The sequence below is a fragment of the Scyliorhinus torazame genome, chromosome 25 (assembly GCF_047496885.1).
Source record: "Scyliorhinus torazame isolate Kashiwa2021f chromosome 25, sScyTor2.1, whole genome shotgun sequence".
NCBI lineage: Eukaryota > Metazoa > Chordata > Chondrichthyes > Carcharhiniformes > Scyliorhinidae > Scyliorhinus > Scyliorhinus torazame.
The window spans coordinates 24,713,719-24,733,666 of NC_092731.1; the positions used below are offsets into that span (position 1 = coordinate 24,713,719).

A 19,948-nucleotide genomic window follows, 5' to 3' on the forward strand; every position below is an offset into this window, starting at 1 on the left:
TCGAGTGTGTGGGTCGGGGAGGGCAAGGTGTCGGCAATACACCATAGAACATAGAACGATACAGCGCAGTACAGGCCCTTCGGCCCACGATGTTGCACCGAAACAAAAGCCATCTAACCTACACTATGCCATTATCATCCATATGTTTATCCAATAAACTTTTTAATTCCCTCAATGTTGGCGAGTTCACTACTGTTGCAGGTAGGGCACTCCACGGCCTCACTACTCTTTGCGTAAAGAACCTACCTCTGACCTCTGTCCTATATCTATTACCCCTCAGTTTAAAGCTATGTCCCCTCGTGCCAGCCATTTCCATCCGCGGGAGAAGGCTCTCACTGTCCACCCTATCTAACCCCCTGATCATTTTGTACACCTCTATTAAGTCTCCTCTTAACCTTCTTCTCTCTAACGAAAACTACCTCAAGTCCATCAGCCTTTCCTCATAAGATTTTCCCTCCATACCAGTCAACATCCTGGTAAATCTCCTCTGCACCCGCTCCAAAGCCTCCACGTCCTTCCTATAATGCGGTGACCAGAACTGTACGCAATACTCCAAATGCGGCCGTACCAGAGTTTTGTACAGCTGCAACATGACCTCCTGACTCCGGAACTCAATCCCTCTACCAATAAAGGCCTACACTCCATAGGCCTTCTTCACAACCCTATCAACCTGGGTGGCAACTTTCAGGGATCTATGTACATGGACACCTAGATCCCTCTGCTCATCCACACTTCCAAGAACTTTACCATTAGCCAAATATTCCGCATTCCTGTTATTCCTTCCAAAGTGAATCACCTCACATTTCTCTACATTAAACTCCATTTGCCACCTCTCAGCCCAGCTCTGCAGCTTATCTATATCCCTCTGTAACCTGCTACATCCTTCCACACTGTCGACAACACCACCGACTTTAGTATCGTCTGCAAATTTACTCACCCACCCTTCTGCGCCTTCCTCTAGGTCATTGATAAAAATGACAAACAGCAACGGCCCCAGAACAGGTCCTTGTGGTACTCCACTTGTAACTGAACTCCATTCTGACCATTTCCCATCAACCACCACCCTCTGTCTTCTTTCAGCTAGCCAATTTCTGATCCACATCTCGAAATCACCCTCAATCCCCAGCCTCCGTATTTTCTGCAATAGCCTACCGTGGGGAACCTTATCAAACGCTTTCCTGCAATCCATATACACACATCAACTGTTCTACCCTCGTCTACCTGTTCAGTCACCTTCTCAAAGAACTCGATAAGGTTTGTGAGGCATGACCTACCCTTCACAAAGCCATGCTGACTATCCCTGATCATATTATTCCTATCTAGATGATTATAAATCTTGTCTCTTATAATCCCCTCCAAGACTTTACCCACTACAGACGTGAGGCTCACCGGTCTATAGTTGCCGGGGTTGTCTCTGCTCCCCTTTTTGAACAAAGGGACCACATTTGCTATCCTCCAGTCCTCTGGCACTATTCCTGTAGCCAATGATGACATATAAATCAAAGCTAAAGGTTCAGCAATCTCTTCCCTGGCCTCCCAGAGAATCCTTGGATAAATCCCATCAGGCCCCGGGGACTTATCTATTTTCAGCCTGTCCAGAATTGCCAACACCTCTTCCCTACGTACCTCAATGCCATCTATTCTAATAGCCTGGGTCTCAGCATTCTCCTCCACAACATTCTCTTTTTCCTGAGTGAATACTGACGAAAAATATTCATTTAGTATCTCGCCTATCTCTTCAGACTCCACACACAACTTCCCATCCCTGTCCTTGACTGGTCCTACTCTTTCCCTAGTCATTCACTTATTCCTGACATACCTATAGAAAGCTTTTGGGTTTTCCTTGATCCTACCTGCCAAATACTTCTCATGTCCCCTCCTTGCTCGTCTTAGCTCTCTCTTTAGATCCTTCCTCGCTACCTTGTAACTATCCATCGCCCCAACTGAAACTTCACACCTCATCTTCACATAGGCCTCCTTCTTCCTCTTAACAAGAGGTTCCACTTCTTTGGTAAACCACGGTTCCCTCGCTCTACGCCTTCCTCCCTGCCTGACCGGTACATACTTATCAAGAACACGCAGTAGCTGATCCTTGAACAAGCTCCACTTATCCAGTGTGCCCAACACTTGCAGCCTATTTCTCCACCTTATCCCCTCCAAGTCACGTCTAATGGCATCATAATTGCCCTTCCCCCAGCTATAACTCTTGCCCTGCGGTGTATATTTATCCCTTTCCATCATTAACGTAAACGTCACTGAATTGTGGTCACTGTCCCCAAAGTGCTCTCCTACCTCCAAATCCAACACCTGGCCTGGTTCATTACCCAAAACCAAATCCAACGTGGCCTCGCCGCTTGTTGGCCTGTCAACATATTGTGTCAGGAAACCCTCCTGCACACACTGTACAAAAAACTACCCATCTAATGTACTCGAACTATATCTTTTCCAGTCAATATTTGGAAAGTTAAAGTCTCCCATAATAACTACCCTGTTACTTTCGCTCTTATCCAGGATCATCCTCGCCATCCTTTCCTCTACATCCCTAGAACTATTTGGAGGCCTATAGAAAACTCCCAACAGGGTGACCTCTCCTTTCCTGTTTCTAACCTCAGCCCATACTACCTCGGAAGATGAGTCCCCATCTAGCATCCTCTCCGCCACCGTAATACTGCTCTTGACTAGCAGCGCCACACCTCCCCCTCTTTTGCCTCCTTCTCTGAGCTTACTAAAACACCTAAACCCCGGAACCTGCAACATCCATTCCTGTCCCTGCTCTATCCATGTCTCCGAAATGGCCACAACATCGAAGTCCCAGGTACCAACCCATGCTGCCAGTTCCCCTACCTTATTTCGTATACTCCTGGCATTGAAGTAGACACACTTCAAACCACCCACCTGAACACTGGCCCCCTCCTGCGACGTCAAATCTGTGCTCCTGACCTCTATACTCTCATTCTCCCTTACCCTAAAACTACAATCCAGGTTCCCATGCCCCTGCTGCATTAGTTTAAACCCCCCCAAAGAGCACTAACAAATCTCCCCCCCAGGATATTTGTGCCCCTCAGGTTCAGATGTAGACCATCCTGTCTGTAGAGGTCCCACCTTCCCCAGAAAGAGCCCCAGTTATCCAGAAATCTGAATCCCTCCCGCCTGCATCATCCCTGTAGCCAGGAGATGAAAGAAGAGGGGGAAGCGCTGGTAGAAAAGTTGAAGGGTAAATGGGAGGAGGAGCTGGGGGAGGAGATCAAGGAAGGTCTGTGGGCTGATGCCCTAGGTAGGGTTAATTCCTCCTCCTCATGTGCCAGGCTCAGCCTGATACAATTTAAGGTGGTTCACAGAGCTCACTTGACGGGGGCGAGGTTGAGCAGGTTCTTTGAGGTAGAGGACAGATGTGGAAGGTGCTCAGGGAGCCCGGCGAACCATGTCCACATGTTTTGGTCATGCCCGGCACTGGAGGGGTTCTGGAGAGGAGTGGCGGGAGCAATATCTCAGGTGGTGAAAGTCCGGGTCAAGCCAAGCTGGGGGCTAGCAATATTTGGAGTAGTGGACGAGCTGGGAGTGCAGGAGTCGAAAGAGGCCGGCATTCTGGCCTTTGCGTCCCTAGTAGCCCGGCGACGGATCTTCCTAATGTGGAAGGAGGCGAAGCCCCCCAGCGTGGAGGCCTGGATAAACGACATGGCTGGGTTCATAAAGCTGGAGAGGATTAAGTTTGCCTTGAGAGGGTCTGCGCAGGGGTTCTACAGGCGGTGGCAACCGTTCCTAGACTATCTCGCAGAGCGTTAGAGGAAGGTTGGTCAGCAGCAGCAGCAACCCAGGGGGGGGGCAGGAGGGGGGGACGTCTTGGGAGGGGAGGGGGGGGGAATGGGGGATTGCTTGGGGGGGGGGTGGATAAGCAAGAGATAACATGAAGGGTTGGGGAAACTGGCACGTGCGGGAGAGAGCCAGTGTATAAAGCTATGTAAATATACCATTTTGCCATGTATATATCTTGCTCAGTGCGATTTTTTTGTTATTTTGTTATGGGGAGGGGGGGGTTATTGGTTGTAAGGGAGGAAAATTGTGTTGTTAAAAAACCATAATAAATATATTTTTTTAAAAAGAGATGGATGGCAATTGTGTTCTTTTGTCTTTACTAGAGATGGGAATCAGGTTTTAGATTCCTTTCGAAGTACCTTGACTGGAAACATTGAGAGAGGCTCCATTCTTTAGACAAACACCCTGTATTATCCTGTATTGTCCAATGTTATTCCTATCAGTGGCTGACAGTACATTCCCGACCATCCTCAGGGTTTGTGTCCATTTAAAAATATTAAAACTCAGGTGTTTCTTAAAGTCCAATATTTCCGTCTGTACTTCCATGGTTTTTATCTCCGTGACAATACTGCCGGATATATAGTGGACAGCACGGTAGCACACGTGGCTAGCACTGTGGCTTCACAGCACCAGGGTCCCAGGTTCGATTCCCCACTGGGTCACTGTCTGTGCGGAGTCTGCACGTTCTCCCTGTGTGTGCGTGGGTTTCCTCCGGGTGCTCCGGTTTCCTCCCACAGTCCAAAGACATGCAGGTTAGGTGGATTGGCCATGATAAATTGCCCATAGTGACCAAAAAGGTTAGGAGGGGTTATTGGGTTACGGGGATAGTGAGGGCTTAAGTGGGTCGGTGCAGACTCGATGGGCCGAATGGCCTCCTTCTGCACTGTATGTTTTGTGTGTGTATATTCAGCAACAGAGGAATCCTCCGAGTTCAGGAGATTTTCCATTTGTCGTGGGTTTAATAAGCGTTTGGGTCAACCCCACTTGTCCTCGCTCTCTAACCTTTTACTTTGTGTCTCAACTGCCCCCCCCCTCCCACCACACCCCCACTCCCCATCCAGGATACCAGCTGATATTTTCCATGCGAATTTCACAAAAGTGGATCTCTGTAGCTTGCAGCCCCTCTGCCAACAGGGCACCCCCTGTGTCTGGACAATTACCTCTTACGAGGGCAAGTGGATGTCGGGGATCAGCGCCGGTGGAACCGACAGAGGTAGGGACACGATGGGCTGGGGCACTGCGCCCGGCGCAAGCCCTGTGCAGCCGCCATCGCAGACTGGCAACGGCAGTTCGAGATGGGGAGAATAGGGCAAAGGGGGAATCACCCAGAGCACAGGGTACCAGGGTTAGAGATAGTGAGACACAAAGAGCTGGATGAATGAGTACTTCGACTGAAAGGGGCAGCGTAGAAGGCAGAACATTACTGAGCAAGGAGCCAGATCTTCCCCATGAGAGAGACCTGCGGCCCCAGCTAGATGCACATTGGTGCATTGCCAAACGCCTCCTGATTTCTGTTGTTGTAAGAGGCAATGCTTCGACCATGCAAGAAAGACAGATTCTGACTGAAAGGTCTCGCTAACTCTTGTTATTCCCTCCAGGATGCTGGCAGACCTGCAAGGGTTTTGTCAGAACTTGTGTCTCTTATTATGAAATAGCAGTTTGTGTTTAGGCAACACCTTTAGCCAACCCCAAGGCATTTAATCTAAGGAACACCGTTTGAGGTTCCACTGATAAAATTGGGCTACCAGTTTGTGCACAGCGAGATCCCCCAAACAGCAATGAAATAACTAACCAGGATAATCTACTTCAATTATGCTTAGGGTTGCCAACTGCAATTTAATCATAGAACATAGAACATTACAGCGCAGTACAGGCCCTTCGGCCCTCGATGTTGCGCCGACCTGTGAAACCACTCTAAAGCCCATCTACACTATTCCCTTATTGTCCATATGTCTATCCAATGACCATTTGAATGTCCTTAGTGTTGGCGAGTCCACTACTGCTGCAGGCAGGGCATTCCACGCCCTTACTACTCTCTGAGTAAAGAACCTACCTCTGATATCTGTCTTATGTCTATCTCCCCTCAATTTAAAGGTATGTCCCCTCGTGCTAGACATCACCATCCGAGGAAAAAGTCTCTCACTGTCCACCCTATCCAATCCTCTGATCATCTTGTATGCCTCAATTAAGTCACCTCTTAACCTTCTCTCTAACGAAAACAGCCTCAAGTCCCTCAGCCTTTCCTCATAAGATCTTCCCTCCATACCAGGCAACATTCTGGTAAATCTCCTTTGCACCCTTTCGAATGCTTCCACATCCTACCTATAATGTGGCGACCAGAATTGCACGCAATTCTCCAAATGTGGCCGCATGGCTTCGAAACTCAATCCCTCTACCAATAAAAGCTAACACACCATACGCCTTCTTAACAACCCTCTCAACCTGGGTGGCAACTTTCAGGGATCTATGTATATGGACACAGATCTCTCTGCTCATCCACACTGCCAAGAATCTTACCATTAGCCCAGTCCTCAGTCTTCCTGTTATTCCTTCCAAAATGAATCACCTCACACTTTTCTGCATTAAACTCCATTTGCCACCTCTCAGCCCAGCACTGCAGCTTATCTTATGTCCCTCTGTAACTTGTAACATCCTTCCGCACTGTCCACAACTCCACCGATTTTAGTGTCATCTGCAAATTTACTCACCCATCCTTCTACGCCCTCCTCCAGGTCATTTATAAAAATGACAAACAGCAGTGGCCCCAAAACAGATCCTTGTGGTACACCACTAGTAACTGGACTCCAGTCTGAACACTTCCCATCAACCACCACCCTTTGTCTTCTTCCAGCTAGCCAATTTCTGATCCAAACTGCTAAATCACCCTGAATCCCATGCCTCCGTATTTTCTACAGTAGCCTACCATGGGGAACCTTATCAAACGCTTTACTGAAATCCATATACACCAGATCAACTGCTTTACCCTCATCCACCTGTTTGGTCACCTTCTCAAAGAACTCTATAAGGTTTGTGAGGCACAACCTACCCTTCGCAAAACCGTGTTGACTATCTCTAATCAAATTATTCTTTTCCAGATGATTATACAACGTGGGCGTCATTCTCCGACCCCCCGCCGGGTCGGAGAATGGCCGTTGGCCGCCGTGAATCCCGCCCCCGCCAAAGTCTCCGGTACCGGAGATTGGCCGGGAATCGGGCCGCGCCAGTTGGCGGGACCCCCCGTTCAATTCTCCGGCCCGGATGGGCCGAGGTCCCACCCAGAAATTGCCTGTCCCGCCGGCGTAAATCAAACCTGGTATTTACCTGCGGGACCAGGCAGCGTGGGCGGGCTCCGGTGTCCTGGGGGGGCGCGCGGGGCGATCTGACCCCGGGGGATGCCCCCACGGTGGACTGGCCCGCGATCGGGGCCCACCGATCCACGGGCGGGCCTGTGCCGTGGGGGCACTCTTTCCCTTCCGCCTCCGCTACGGCCTCCACCATGGCGGAGGCGGAAGAGACTCTCCCCACTGCGCATGCGCGGGAAACTTTCAGCGGCCGCTGACGCTCCCGCGTATGCGCCGGGAAACTGTCAGCGGCCGCTGACGCTCCCGCGCATGCGCCGCATTTCCGCGCCAGCTGGCGGGGCAACAAACGCCATTTCTGCCAGCTGGCAGGGCGGAAATCCCTCCGACGTCGGCCTAGCCCCTCAATGTTGGGGCTAGGCCGCCAAAGATGCGGAGCATTCCGGACCTTTGGGCCGGCGCGATGCCCGTCTGATTGGCGCCGTCTTTGGCGCCAGTCGGCGGACATCGCGCCGTTGGGGGAGAATTCCGCCCCCTATCTCTAATAAACCTTTCCAAGATTTTTCCCACAACAGAAGTAAGGCTCACTGGTCTATAGTTACCGGGGTTATCTCTACTCCCCTCCTTGAACAAGGGGACAACATTTGCTATCCTTCAGTCTTCTGGCACTATTCCTGTAGACAAAGATGACTTAAAGATCAAGGCCAAAGGCTCAGCAATCTCCTCCCTAGCTTCCCAGAGAATCCTAGGATAAATCCCATCCGGCCCAGGTGACTTATCTATTTTCACACTTTCCAGAATTGCTAACACCTCCTCCTTATGAACCTCAAGCCCTTCTAGTCGAGTAGCCTGAATCTCAGTATTCTCCTCGACAACATTGTCGTTTTCCTGTGTGAATACTGACGGAAAATATTCATTTAGCACCTCTCCTATCTCGTCGGACTCGAAGCACAACTTTCCACTACTGTCCTTGACTGTCCCTACTCTTACCCTCGTCATTCTTTTATTCCTGACATATCTATAGAAAGCTTTAGGGTTATCCTTGATCCTACCTGCCAAAGACTTCTCATGTCCCCTCCTGGCTCTTCTTAGCTCTGTCTTTAGGTCCTTCCGAGCTAACTTGTAACTCTCGAGCGCCCTAACTGAACCTTCATGTCTCATCTTTACATAAGTCTCCTTCTTCGTCTTGACAAGTGTTTCGACTGCTTTAGTAAACCAAGGTTCCCTCACTCGACCACTTCCTCCCTGCCTGACAGGTACATACTTATCAAGGACACGCAGTAGCTGTTCCTTGAACAAGCTCCACATTTCCATTGTGCCCATCCCCTGCAGTTTTCCTCTCCATCCGATGTATCCTAAGTCTTGCCTCATCGCATCATAATTGCCTTTCCCCCAGATATAACCCTTGTCCTGCGGTATATACCTATCCCTTTCCATGACTAAAGTAAACGTAATCGAATTGTGGTCACTATCATCAAAGTGCTCACCTACCTCCAAATCTAACACCTGTCCTGGTTCATTACCCAGTACCAAATCCTATATGGCCTCGCCTCTCGTTGGCCTATCTACATACTGTGTCAGGAAACCCTCCTGCACACATTGGACAAAAACGTACCCATCTAATGTACTCGAACTATAGCGTTTCCAGTCAATATTTGGAAAGTTAAAATCCCCCACAACAACTAACCTGTTGCTTTCGCTCCTATCCAGAATCATCTTTGCAATCCTTTCCTCTACATCTCTGGAACTTTTCGAAGGCCTATAGAAAACTCCTAGCAGGGTGACCTCTCCTTTCCTGTTTCTAACCTCAGCCCATACTAACTCAGTAGACGAGTCCTCATCAAACGTCCTTTCTGCCACCGTAATACTGTCCTTGACTAACAATGCCACCCCTCCCCCTCTTTTACCACCTTCCCTGAGCTTACTGAAAGATCTAAACCCCGGCACCTGCAACAACCATTCCTGTCCCTGCTCTATCCATGTCTCTGAAATGGCCACAACATCGAAGTCCCAGGTACCAACCCATGCCGCAAGTTCACCCACCTTATTCCGGATGCTCCTGGCATTGAAGAAGACACACTTTAAACCACCTTCCTGCCTGCCTAGAATCATAGAATCCCTGCACTGCAGAATGAGGCCATTCAGCCCATTGGGTCTGTGCTGACCCTTCAAACGAGCACTCTACTTATAGCCACTCACCCAACCACCCCTCCCTACCCCCCTGCACCCCGCACCCTAATCTGCACATCCCTGGACACTCAGGGCCAATTTAGCATGGCCAATCCATCCAACCTGCACAGCTTTAGACTTTGGGAGGAAACCGGATCATCCGGAGGAAACCCACGCAGAGACGGGGAGAACGTGCAAACTCCACACAGAAAGTCACCCGAGGCCAGACATGAACCCGGGACCCTGGCACTGTGAGGCAGCAGTGCTGACCACGGTATTCCTAGAGGTGCCATCACATGGCTTTGAGCACCCCCCCCCCCCCCCCCCCAACGATTCAGCCATTAGTCAGGCAACACATCTGTCCTTGTGACGTACGGCTAATCGGAAAGCAAAAATAATAATAGTCCAATAAAAATCTTTACTGGTGTCACAAGTAGGCTTACATTAACAGTGCAATGGAGTTACTATGAAAATCCCAAGGGGCAGCACGTGAACAACAAAGAACAAAGAACAAAGAAATGTACAGCACAGGAACAGGCCCTTCGGCCCTCCAAGCCCGTGCCGACCATACTGCCCGACTAAACTACAATCTTCTACACTTCCTGGGGCCGTATCCTTCTATTCCCATCCTATTCATATATTTGTCAAGATGCCCCTTAAATGTCCCTATCGTCCCTGCTTCCACTACCTCCTCCGGTAGCGAGTTCCAGGCACCCACTACCCTCTGCGTAAAAAACTTGCCTCGTACATCTACTCTAAACCTTGCCCCTCTCACCTTAAACCTATGCCCCCTAGTAATTGACCCCTCTACCCTGGGGAAAAGCCTCTGACTATCCACTCTGTCTATGCCCCTCATAATTTTGTATACCTCTATCAGGTCGCCCCTCAACCTCCTTAGTTCCAGTGAGAACAAACCGAGTTTATTCAATCGCTCCTCATAGCTTATGCCCTCCATACCAGGCAACATTCTGGTAAATCTCTTCTGCACCCTCTCTAAAGCCTCCACATCCTTCTGGTAGTGTTGCGACCAGAATTGAACACTGTACTCCAAGTGTGGCCTAACTAAGGTTCTATACAGCTGCAACATGACTTGCCAATTCTTATACTCAATGCCCCGGCCAATGAAGGCAAGCATGCCGTATGCCTTCTTGACTACCTTCTCCACCTGTGTTGCCCCTTTCAATGACCTGTGGACCTGTACTCCTAGATCTCTTTGACTTTCAATACTCTTAAGGGTTCTACCATTCACTGTATATTCCCTACCTGCATTAGCCCTTCCAAAATGCATTACCTCACATTTGTCCGGATTAAACTCCATCTGCCATCTCTCCGCCCAAGTCTCCAGACAATCTAAATCCTGCTGTATCCTCAGACAGTCCTCATCGCTATCCGCAATTCCACCAACCTTTGTGTCGTCTGCAAACTTACTAATCAGACCAGTTACATTTTCCTCCAAATCATTTATATATACTACAAACAGCAAAGGTCCCAACACTGATCCCTGTGGAACACCACTGGTCACAGCCCTCCAATTAGAAAAGCATCCCTCCATTGCTACCCTCTGCCTTCTATGGCCTAGCCAGTTCTGTATCCACCTTGCCAGTTCACCCCTGATCCCGTGTGACTTCACCTTTTGTACTAGTCTCCCATGAGGGACCTTGTCAAAGGCCTTACTGAAGTCCATATAGGCAACATCTACTGCCCTACCTGCATCAATCATCTTAGTGACCTCCTCGAAAAACTCTATCAAGTTAGTTAACTACTAACTTGCGTGGCGCAGTGGTTAGCACTGCCGCCTCATGGTGCCGAGGACCCGGGTTCGATCCCGGCCCCGGGTCACTGTCCGTGTGGAGTTTGCACATTCTCCCCGTGTCTTCATGGGTCTCATCCCCACAACCCAAAAAGATGTGCAGGGTAAGTGAATTGGCCACGCTAAATTGTCCCTTAATTGGAAAAAATGAATTGGATACTCTAAATTTAAAAAAAAAGAAAATCCCCTCGTCGCCACACTACGGCGCCAGTTTGGATACACTGAGGGCAAATCCAGAATGTCCAAAGACCCATTGCCCAATGGATGATGTTCGACTTTCAGCCAAGCAAGACTTTTCCCCCCAAATTTCAATGTTTTGACATGAAATCTTCAAAGACAATGACAAAAAAAAATCTATTTTTAATGTCCCGGTGATTTTTTGAACACCTGCTCCCCCCGCCCCCCACCCTGCTTTCTGGGTTATGGGTTGGGGGGGGGGGGCAATGGATTGAGCTACAGGCGACACTTGGATCTTCAGCGTTTGACTTGGCCAATTGTTGGGATCCCTCAAGGAGTTTGTCGCAGACTTGCTCTGCTCCCTGCTCTTTGGGAAACTGGATCTTGGGCATGCAGTTAGATTCCACAAGAGAGAGACAGACATGTCTCCACGCAACACCTAACGCAAGTCGGAGCCTGATCCAACACAGTGATGGTTTGGCATGCGGAGATATTTGGGGCTTGGGTGTTGCCAACGTGCCTGATTGCACAAGTCATGAATAATTTCCCCAATGTCATTCCCAGCTTGACATTTGTTACAGAATCACGGAACGGTTACAGCACAGAAAGAGGCCATTCGGCCCAGGCTGCCTGTGCTGGCTGTTAGAATACCGAACCAGACCCCAACGTTTGTTAGGATCTCGGTGGATAACCCCAATAATATTTTCAATTTGTTAAACTGTGATGACTCTGAGCAATAGGCATCTTTTATATTTAAACAAATTTTAATTTAAGCACAGATTTAATCACGTTAACATCAAAGAAATAGTTTTGCAATTATCACTAAACATTTCTTGAACAAAAGGAAAAACTTGAACTTATCTATACCTGCTACTAACTCCAATTAAACAGACCAATACAGTTCAAATGCCACTTCTAAATAAAGTTGAAAGGGCAGCTCGGGTGGGCAGTGGTTAGCGTTGTTGCTTTACGGTACTTTAATTGGAAACAAATAATTGGGTACTCTAAATTTATTTTTAAAAATACTAATTTTTCCCAATTAAGGAGCAATTTAGCGTGCCCAATCCACTTACCCTGTACATTTTTGGATTGTGGGGGTGAGACCCATGCACACACGGGGAGAATGTGCAAACTCCACACGGACAGTGACCCTGGGCCGGGATCAAACCCGGTCCTTGCCGCTGTGAGGCAGCAGTGCTAACCACTGCGCCACTGTGCTGCCCCACTTATCAAATTAATAAAACAGGTTACCTGCTTATCTGTCCAGATCTTCAGAGAGAGATCCTTTCAGCATGGTAGCACAGTGGTTAGCACTGTTGTTTACAGTGCCAGGGACCCAGGTTCGATTCCCGGAACCTGGGTCACTGTCCGTGCAGAGTCTGCACGTTCTCCCCGTGTCTGCGTGGGTTTCCTCCGGGTGCTCCGGTTTCCTCCCATAAGTCCCAAAAGACGTGCATGTTAGGTGAATTGGACATTCTGAACTCTTCCTCACTGTACCCGAACAGGCGCAGAAGTGTGGTTACTACGGGATTTTCACAGTAACTTCATTGCAGTGTTAATGTAAGCCTACTTGTGAAAATAAAGATTATTATTATTATTACTATTAAGAGCCGATCCAGTACACGTCTGCTCAACCTAACAGCTTTGGCAAAACCGCTGTTCAACTTAAAATCCTATAATAGATTGCAAAACTACAGACAGGCATGGATCCGTCTATTAATTATATCATCTGAATCCCACTAAGTTCCATGATCTGCTTAGCTAGGACTAAATACAATCCCTCATATATTATCCACACCCCAGGGAGTCTGAACAAACAAAACACGATTCCATTAGCCCTTTACCTGTAACCCAGTAAGTAGCTGGAAGGAATGAATACCTTACCTTTTACGACTTCGTAATTACAGCTTTGGTAGACACACTGTCTGCATGTGTTTTAAACCAGGGTTTTTAATAACATTAGTGCAGCAAATAGGAAATACAATACATAACTATGTCTACATTTATCACATGGCTCTCAGGAGGAGCAATTCACTTTGTGTCCTCCCCTACCCCACAAATCCCCACAGCCTTGCACATTCCTCCTTTTCAAGGAATAAGCCTCTTGAATGTTTCAATTGAAGTTGCCTCCACCACGCTCTCAGGCAGTACATTCCAGATCCTAACCACACTCTCAGGCAGTGCAGGGTGGGCAGCATGGTAGCACAAGTGGATAGCACTGTGGCTTCACAGCGCCAGGGTCCCAGGTTCGATTCCCCGCTGGGTCACTGTCTGTGCAGAGTTTGCACGTTCTCCCCGTGTCTGCATGGGTTTCCTCCCACAGTCCAAAGACATGCAGGTTAGGTGGATTGGCCATGATAAATTGCCCTTAGTGACCAAAAAGGTTAGGAGGGGTTATTGGGTTACGGGGATAGGGTGGAAGTGAGGGCTTAAGTGGGTCGGTGCAGACTCGATGGGCCGAATGGCCTCCTTCTGCACTGTATGTTCTATTCCAGATCCTAACCACTCGTTGAGTGGAAACATTTCCCCTTGTGTCCCCATTGCAATCTTTTGCCAAATGCCTTAAATCGGTGTCTCTCGTGTTCCCAATGCTTTCACTAACGGGAACAGTTTCTCCCTGTCGACCCTGACCAGAGCCCCTCATGATTTTGAACATCTCGATCAAATCCCCTCTCAACCTTCTCTTCCCCGAGGAGAATGATCCCTACGTTCCCAAGCTATCCTCGTCAGCGAGGTCTCTTATCCCTGGAACCGTTCTCATGAATCCTTCTTGCACTCGCTCTAATTCCTTCACATCCTTCCTAAAGTCCGGTTCCCAGAGCTGGATGTAATACTCCAGTTGTGGTTGAAACAGCGTTTCATTCAGACTTAACATAACCTCCTTGCTCTTCTACTCTAAGTCCCTATTAATAAAGCCCAGGATGCTGTATGCTTTACTAACCGCCCTCTCCATTAGTCCTGCCACCTTCAATGGTTTCAGGGTCTCTACACCCAGGTCCCTCCACTACTGCGACCCCTTTCGAGTTGTACCCTGCATTTTAAATTTTCTCTCTGTATTCTTCTTGCCAACATGAATCACTTCACACTTCCCAGCACGGAACGTGAGCCGCCACTCGCCAACCTTTCCACCAAATAGTTTCTGTCACATTCTGTGAACGAGCTCCAACTTGCATTCAGCTGTGATGGATGTTTCTACAAGTGCGATTTCTGAGGAGGATAACTCCATCATTCTTTCGTGGGGTACATAGGAGCACGGGTTCAGCCAATTGGCCCCTCGAGCCTGCTCCACCCCCATTCCTTGCTTATCAAGAACCTATCTAGTGCTGCCAAAAAAATATTCATAGGCATTAAGTCATTAAAGGCTGTAAGTCAGGTGGAAAGAGATGTCAACAATGAATATAATATTCTGGGCCTTATTAATAGGGGCAGAGAGTACAAGAGTGAGGAGGTTATTCTGAATTTATACAAGACACTAGTTAATCCTCAGCTGGAATATTGTGCACAGTTCTGGACGCCACACTATAGGAAGGATGTGAACACATTGGAGAGAGAGCAGAAGAGGTTTACAAGAACGGTTCCAGGGATGAGAAACTTCAGTGATGAGGAGAGGTTGGGACTGTTCTCCTTGGAGAGAGGAAGGCCGAGAGGAGATTTGGGAGAGATGTTCAAAATTATGAGGGGGCTGGACGGAGTAGCCGGGTAGAAACTGTTTCTGCTCGTAACAGGATCGGGAACTAGAGGGGCGCAGATTTAAAGTGATTTGTAAAAGAACAACGTGATGTGAGAGAAAACGTTTTCACCCAGCGAGTGGTTTGGGGTCTGGAATTTGTTGAAAGCAGGTTCGGGGTGGGGGGGTGGGGGGGGGGGGAGGCAGGGCGCAGGGGAATGGGACTGAGCTACGATGCTCATTTGGAGAGCCGGGGCCGACACGATGGGCCAAATGGCCTCCTTCTGTGCTGTAACGATTCGGTGACTCTGCCTCTGCTTCCTTTTGAAGAAGAGAATTTCAAAGACTCACGACCCTTAGAGATGAGGGACGGGATTCTCCGAAACCCCGCGGGGTCGGAGAATCACCAGGAGGCGGCGTGAATCCCGCCCCGACGCCGGCTGCCGAAATCTCCAGCGTCAGGGTTTTGGCAGGGGTTTTGGGGGCGGAAATCGCGCCGCGCCGGTCGGCAGCCACTGACAGCGTTCCCCCAGCGATTCTCTGCTCCCCGATGGGACGAGTGGGCGCCCGTTTTCGGCATGTCCCGCTGGCGTAAATCAAACCAGGTCCGTACCGGCTCTCCAGGCAGCCTGTGGGGTCCTCGGGGGGATCTGGCCCCGGGGGGTGCCCCCACGGTGGGATGGCCCGCGATCGGGTCCCACTGCGCCGGCCGCTGTGAAGCTCCGCGATGACCGGCGCGGTGAAGAACCCCCCTGCGCATACGCTGGGATTACGCCAGAACATGCTGGCGCTCCCGCGCATGCGCCAACTCGCGTCAGCCGGCAGAGGCCCTTCGGCGCCGGCTGGCGTGGCGTCAAACACTCCAGCACTGGCCTAGCCCCCACCTTACGGGCGGCCCGATGCCGGAGTGGTTCACGCCACTCCTCGGCGCCGGTGCGGCCCGCCCCGCCGGTTAGGGGAGATCCCGCCCGAGATGTGGCCGTCGCTGGACAACACCACCATTTATCACCCAACCCTAATTGCTCCTTGATCTGAGTGGCTTGTTTGGCCGTTTCAGAGATCAGTTAAGAGACAACCACATTGCTGTGGGGTCTGGAGTCACATGTCGGCCAGACCGGGTAAGAACAGCAGATTTCCTTTCCTGAAGAACACGAGCGAACCAGATGGGTTTTTACGACAATCGATGATAGCTGTCACGGTCGCCAATACTGACACCCGCTTTCAATCCTCGATTTTATTAATTTATTTAAATTCCACCAGCTGTCGTGGTGGGATTTGAACCTGTGACCTCCAGAGAATTAGCCTGGGGCCTCCATACCCTCAGCTACAGCAAGATGTGGGTAAATACGTAGACACATAGGGTGGGACATTCCAGCCTTGGGCGAAATTCTCCGGAAACGGTGCGATGTCCGCCGACTGGCGCCCAAAACGGCGCAAATCAGACGGGCATCACGCCGCCCCAAAGGTGCTGAATGCTCCGCATCTTTGGGGGCCGAGCCCCAACATTGAGGGGCTAGGCCGACGCCGGAGGAATTTCCGTCCCGCCAGCTGGCGGAAAAGGCCTTTGTTGCCCCGCCAGCTGGCGCGGAAATGACATCTTCGGGCGGCGCATGCGCGGGAGCGTCAGCGGCCGCTGACAGTTTCACACGCATGCGCAGTGGAGGGAGTCTCTTCCGCCTCCGCCATGGTGGAGACCGTGGCGGAGGCAGAAGGGAAAGAGTGCCCCCACGGCACAGGCCCGCCCGCGGATCGGTGGGCCCCGATCGCGGGCCAGGCCACCGTGGGGGCACCCCCCGGGGCCAGATCGCCCTGCGCCCTCCCCAGGACCCCGGAGCCCGCCCGCGCCGCCTTGTCCCGCCGGTAAGGTAGGTGATTCAATTTACGCCGGCGGGCAGGCAATTTATCGGCGGGACTTCGGCCCATCCGGGCCGGAGAATCGAGCGGGGCGGCCCGCCAACCGGCACGATTCCCGCCCCCGCCAAATCTCCGGTGCCGGAGACTTCGGCATCCGGCGGGGGCGGGATTCACGCCAGCCCACGGCGATTCTCCGACACGGCGGGGGGTCGGAGAATTTCGGCCCTTATTCCTGCCGTTTCCACCGGTGGAATCTCCCAGGCCCCTCCTGTAGCGGGATGGATGTGCCACGCAAAACGTCATAGACATCAACGGGTGTGCAAGATCCCGCTGCCAGTAAACACACCATGGTGGCAGGAAGTGGGGACAATATCCCACCCAAAGAGCCCCCCCCCCCGAAACTTCCTCCCTCGGGGTCAAAGGTCTGCCCCAAAATTTGATGCGGCGTCAGAGATGAGAAGCCGCAGTTAAGGATCAAATGATTCAAGTCTGACTCCACATTCCGGGTAGATACTGAGGGTGTGCCGTATTGTTGGAGGTGCCGCATTTTGGGTGTGATGCCAAGATGAGGCCCCATTCTAGTTATTAGTTTAACAATCCCGTGGGGCAGTTGGCAAAATGATGAGGGAGTCACAGAAATATCGGGGCGGAATTCTCACCCCCCACGCCGGGTGGGAGAATCGCCGGGGCGCCGCGCGTGTCCCGCCACGCCGCCCCGACACCCGCACGCGATTCTCCCCCCCCGCCCCCCCCCAAACCGGCGCGGCGAGAATCACGGCTGACCGCTTGGATGGGCCGAGCGGCCTGCCCAACACGACAGGTTCCCATCGGCGCCGTCCACACCTGGTCGCTGCCGGCAGAAGCAGCGCGGGAACGCTGGGGTGGGGGGGGGCAGCCTCTGGGGGGGTGGGGGGGGGTTCCTGCACCGGGGGGGGGGCCTCAAATGGGTCTGGCCCGCGATCGGTGCCCACCGATCGGCGGGCCGGCCTCTCTGAAGGAAGACCTCCTTTCCTCCGCCGCCCCGCAAGATCCATCCGACATCTTCTTGCGGGGCGGCCTCGGGGAGGACGGCAACCGCGCATGCGCAGGTGATGTCATTTACGCGGAGCCGCTTTTACGCGGCACCAAGGCCCGGTGCGCGTAGGGGCAGCACGGTAGCATTGTGGATAGCACAATTGCTTCACAGTTCCAGGGTCCCAGGTTCGATTCCGGTTTGGGTCACTGTCTGTGCGGAGTCTGCACGTTCTCCCCGCCTCTGCGTGGGTTTCCTCCGGGTGCTCCGATTTCCTCCCACAGTCCAAAGATGTGCAGGTTAGGTGGATTGGCCATGATAAATTGCCCTTAGTGTCCAAAATTGCCCTTAGTGTTGGGTGGGGTTACTGGGTTATGGGGATAGGGTGGGGATGTTGACCTTGGGTAGGGTGCTCTTTCCAAGAGCCGGTGCAGACTCGATGGGCCAAATGGCCTCCTTCTGCACTGTAAATTCTATGATAATCTATGAAACACTCTGGTTTTCACTCCGGCGTCGGCACTTAGATTCCCGATGGGAAAATTGCGCCCAGGAAATAGGAGCAGGAGGAGGCCATTCGGCCCTTCGAGCCTGCTGCACCATTCATTATGATCATGGCTGATCACCCAGCTCAATAGCCTAATCCCGCTTTCCCCCACCATATTCTCGATCCCCTTCGCCCTAAGGCCTATATCTAACTGCTTCTTGAAAACATATATTTTGGCCTCAACTGTGTTCTGTGGTAGCGACTCTCCAGGTGAAAAACGTTTTCTTCATCTCTGTCCTAAATGGTTTACCCCGTATCCCACGACTGTGGCCCTAGTCCTGGACACCCCCACCATCGGGAACATCCTTCTTGTAGCTCCCCCGTCTAGTCTTGTTAGAATTTTATAGGTTTCTATAAGATCCTCCTCATTCTTCTGAACTCCAGCAAATATAATCCTGACTCAATCTCGCCTCAAATGTCAGTCTCGCCATCCCAGGAAGCTGGTAAACCTCCTCTGCACTTCCTCAAGAGCAGGAACATCCTTCCTCAGATAAGGAGACCAAAACTGCACACAACATTCCAGATGTGGTCTCACCAAGGCCCTGTATAGTTGCAGCAAGACTTCCTGACTCCTGTACTTGAATCCTCTCGCGAGGAAGGCCAACATACCATTCGCCTTCTTTTTTTTCAATTTAGAGTACCCAATAATTCTTTTTACAATTAAGGGGTAATTTAGCGTGGCCAATCCACCTACCCTGCACATCTTTGGGTTGTGGAGGTGAGATCCATGCACACGCGGAGAGAATGTGCAAACTCCACATGGACAGTGGCCCGGGGCCGGGATCGAAATCCGGATCCTTGGTGCCGTGAGGCAGCAGTGCTATCACTGCACCATTGTGCCACCCTTACCGTTTGCCTTCTTTACCACTTGCTGCACCTGAATGCTTACCTTCAGAAACTGGTGTACAAGGGCACCCAGGTCTTGTTACACATTCCCCTCTCTCAATCTATAGCCTATCAAATAATAATCGGCTTTCCTGTTTTTGCTACCAAAGTGGATAACCTCACATTTATCCACATTATACTGCATCTGCCACGCATTTGCCCACTCACCCAGTTTGTCCACTTCACACTAAAGGATCTCTGTATCCTCCTCATAGCTCACCCTCCCACCCAGCTTTGCCTCACCTGCGCATTAAAGATAATACATTTAATTCCCTCATCTAAATCAGTAATTGTTTTTTAACAAACATTTTATTAAAGTTTTTCTGGTTTTATAACAACAAAAGATACAAATAAAAATGTAAACATAATCTAGTACATAACCCCCCCCCCCCCCAACCAACAACCATACCCCGCCAACATAGTTTATACACACAATTCCCAAGTCCCTCCATCTCCTCTCGCTGATCCCGCCTAAACATCTAAATCAGTAATACATATTGTGAATAGCTGGGGTACCAGCACCGATCCCTGTGGTACCCCTGCCATTCGGAAAAGGACCAATTTATTTCTACTCTTTGTTTCCTGTCTGCCAACCAGTTTTCTGTCCAACTCGATACGCTTCCGCCAGTTCCATGCACTTTAATTTTACCCGCTAATTTCTTACATGGGACTTTGTCGAAAGCCTTCTGAAAGTCCAAATAAGTCACATCCACTGGCT

At 50.6% G+C, this 19,948-nt stretch overlaps 1 protein-coding gene across 1 annotated transcript in view; it reads left to right on the forward strand.

Annotated features, from left to right (window-relative positions):
• Positions 1 to 19,948, forward strand: part of LOC140402429 (calpain-2 catalytic subunit-like) — a 276,110-nt gene that overhangs the window by 68,644 nt on the left and 187,518 nt on the right. Inside the window, exon 9 of the mRNA XM_072490200.1 lies at positions 4,875 to 5,026. Within this exon, the coding sequence (XP_072346301.1) occupies positions 4,875 to 5,026 (152 nt within the window). The remainder of the gene's footprint in view (positions 1 to 4,874; positions 5,027 to 19,948) is intronic.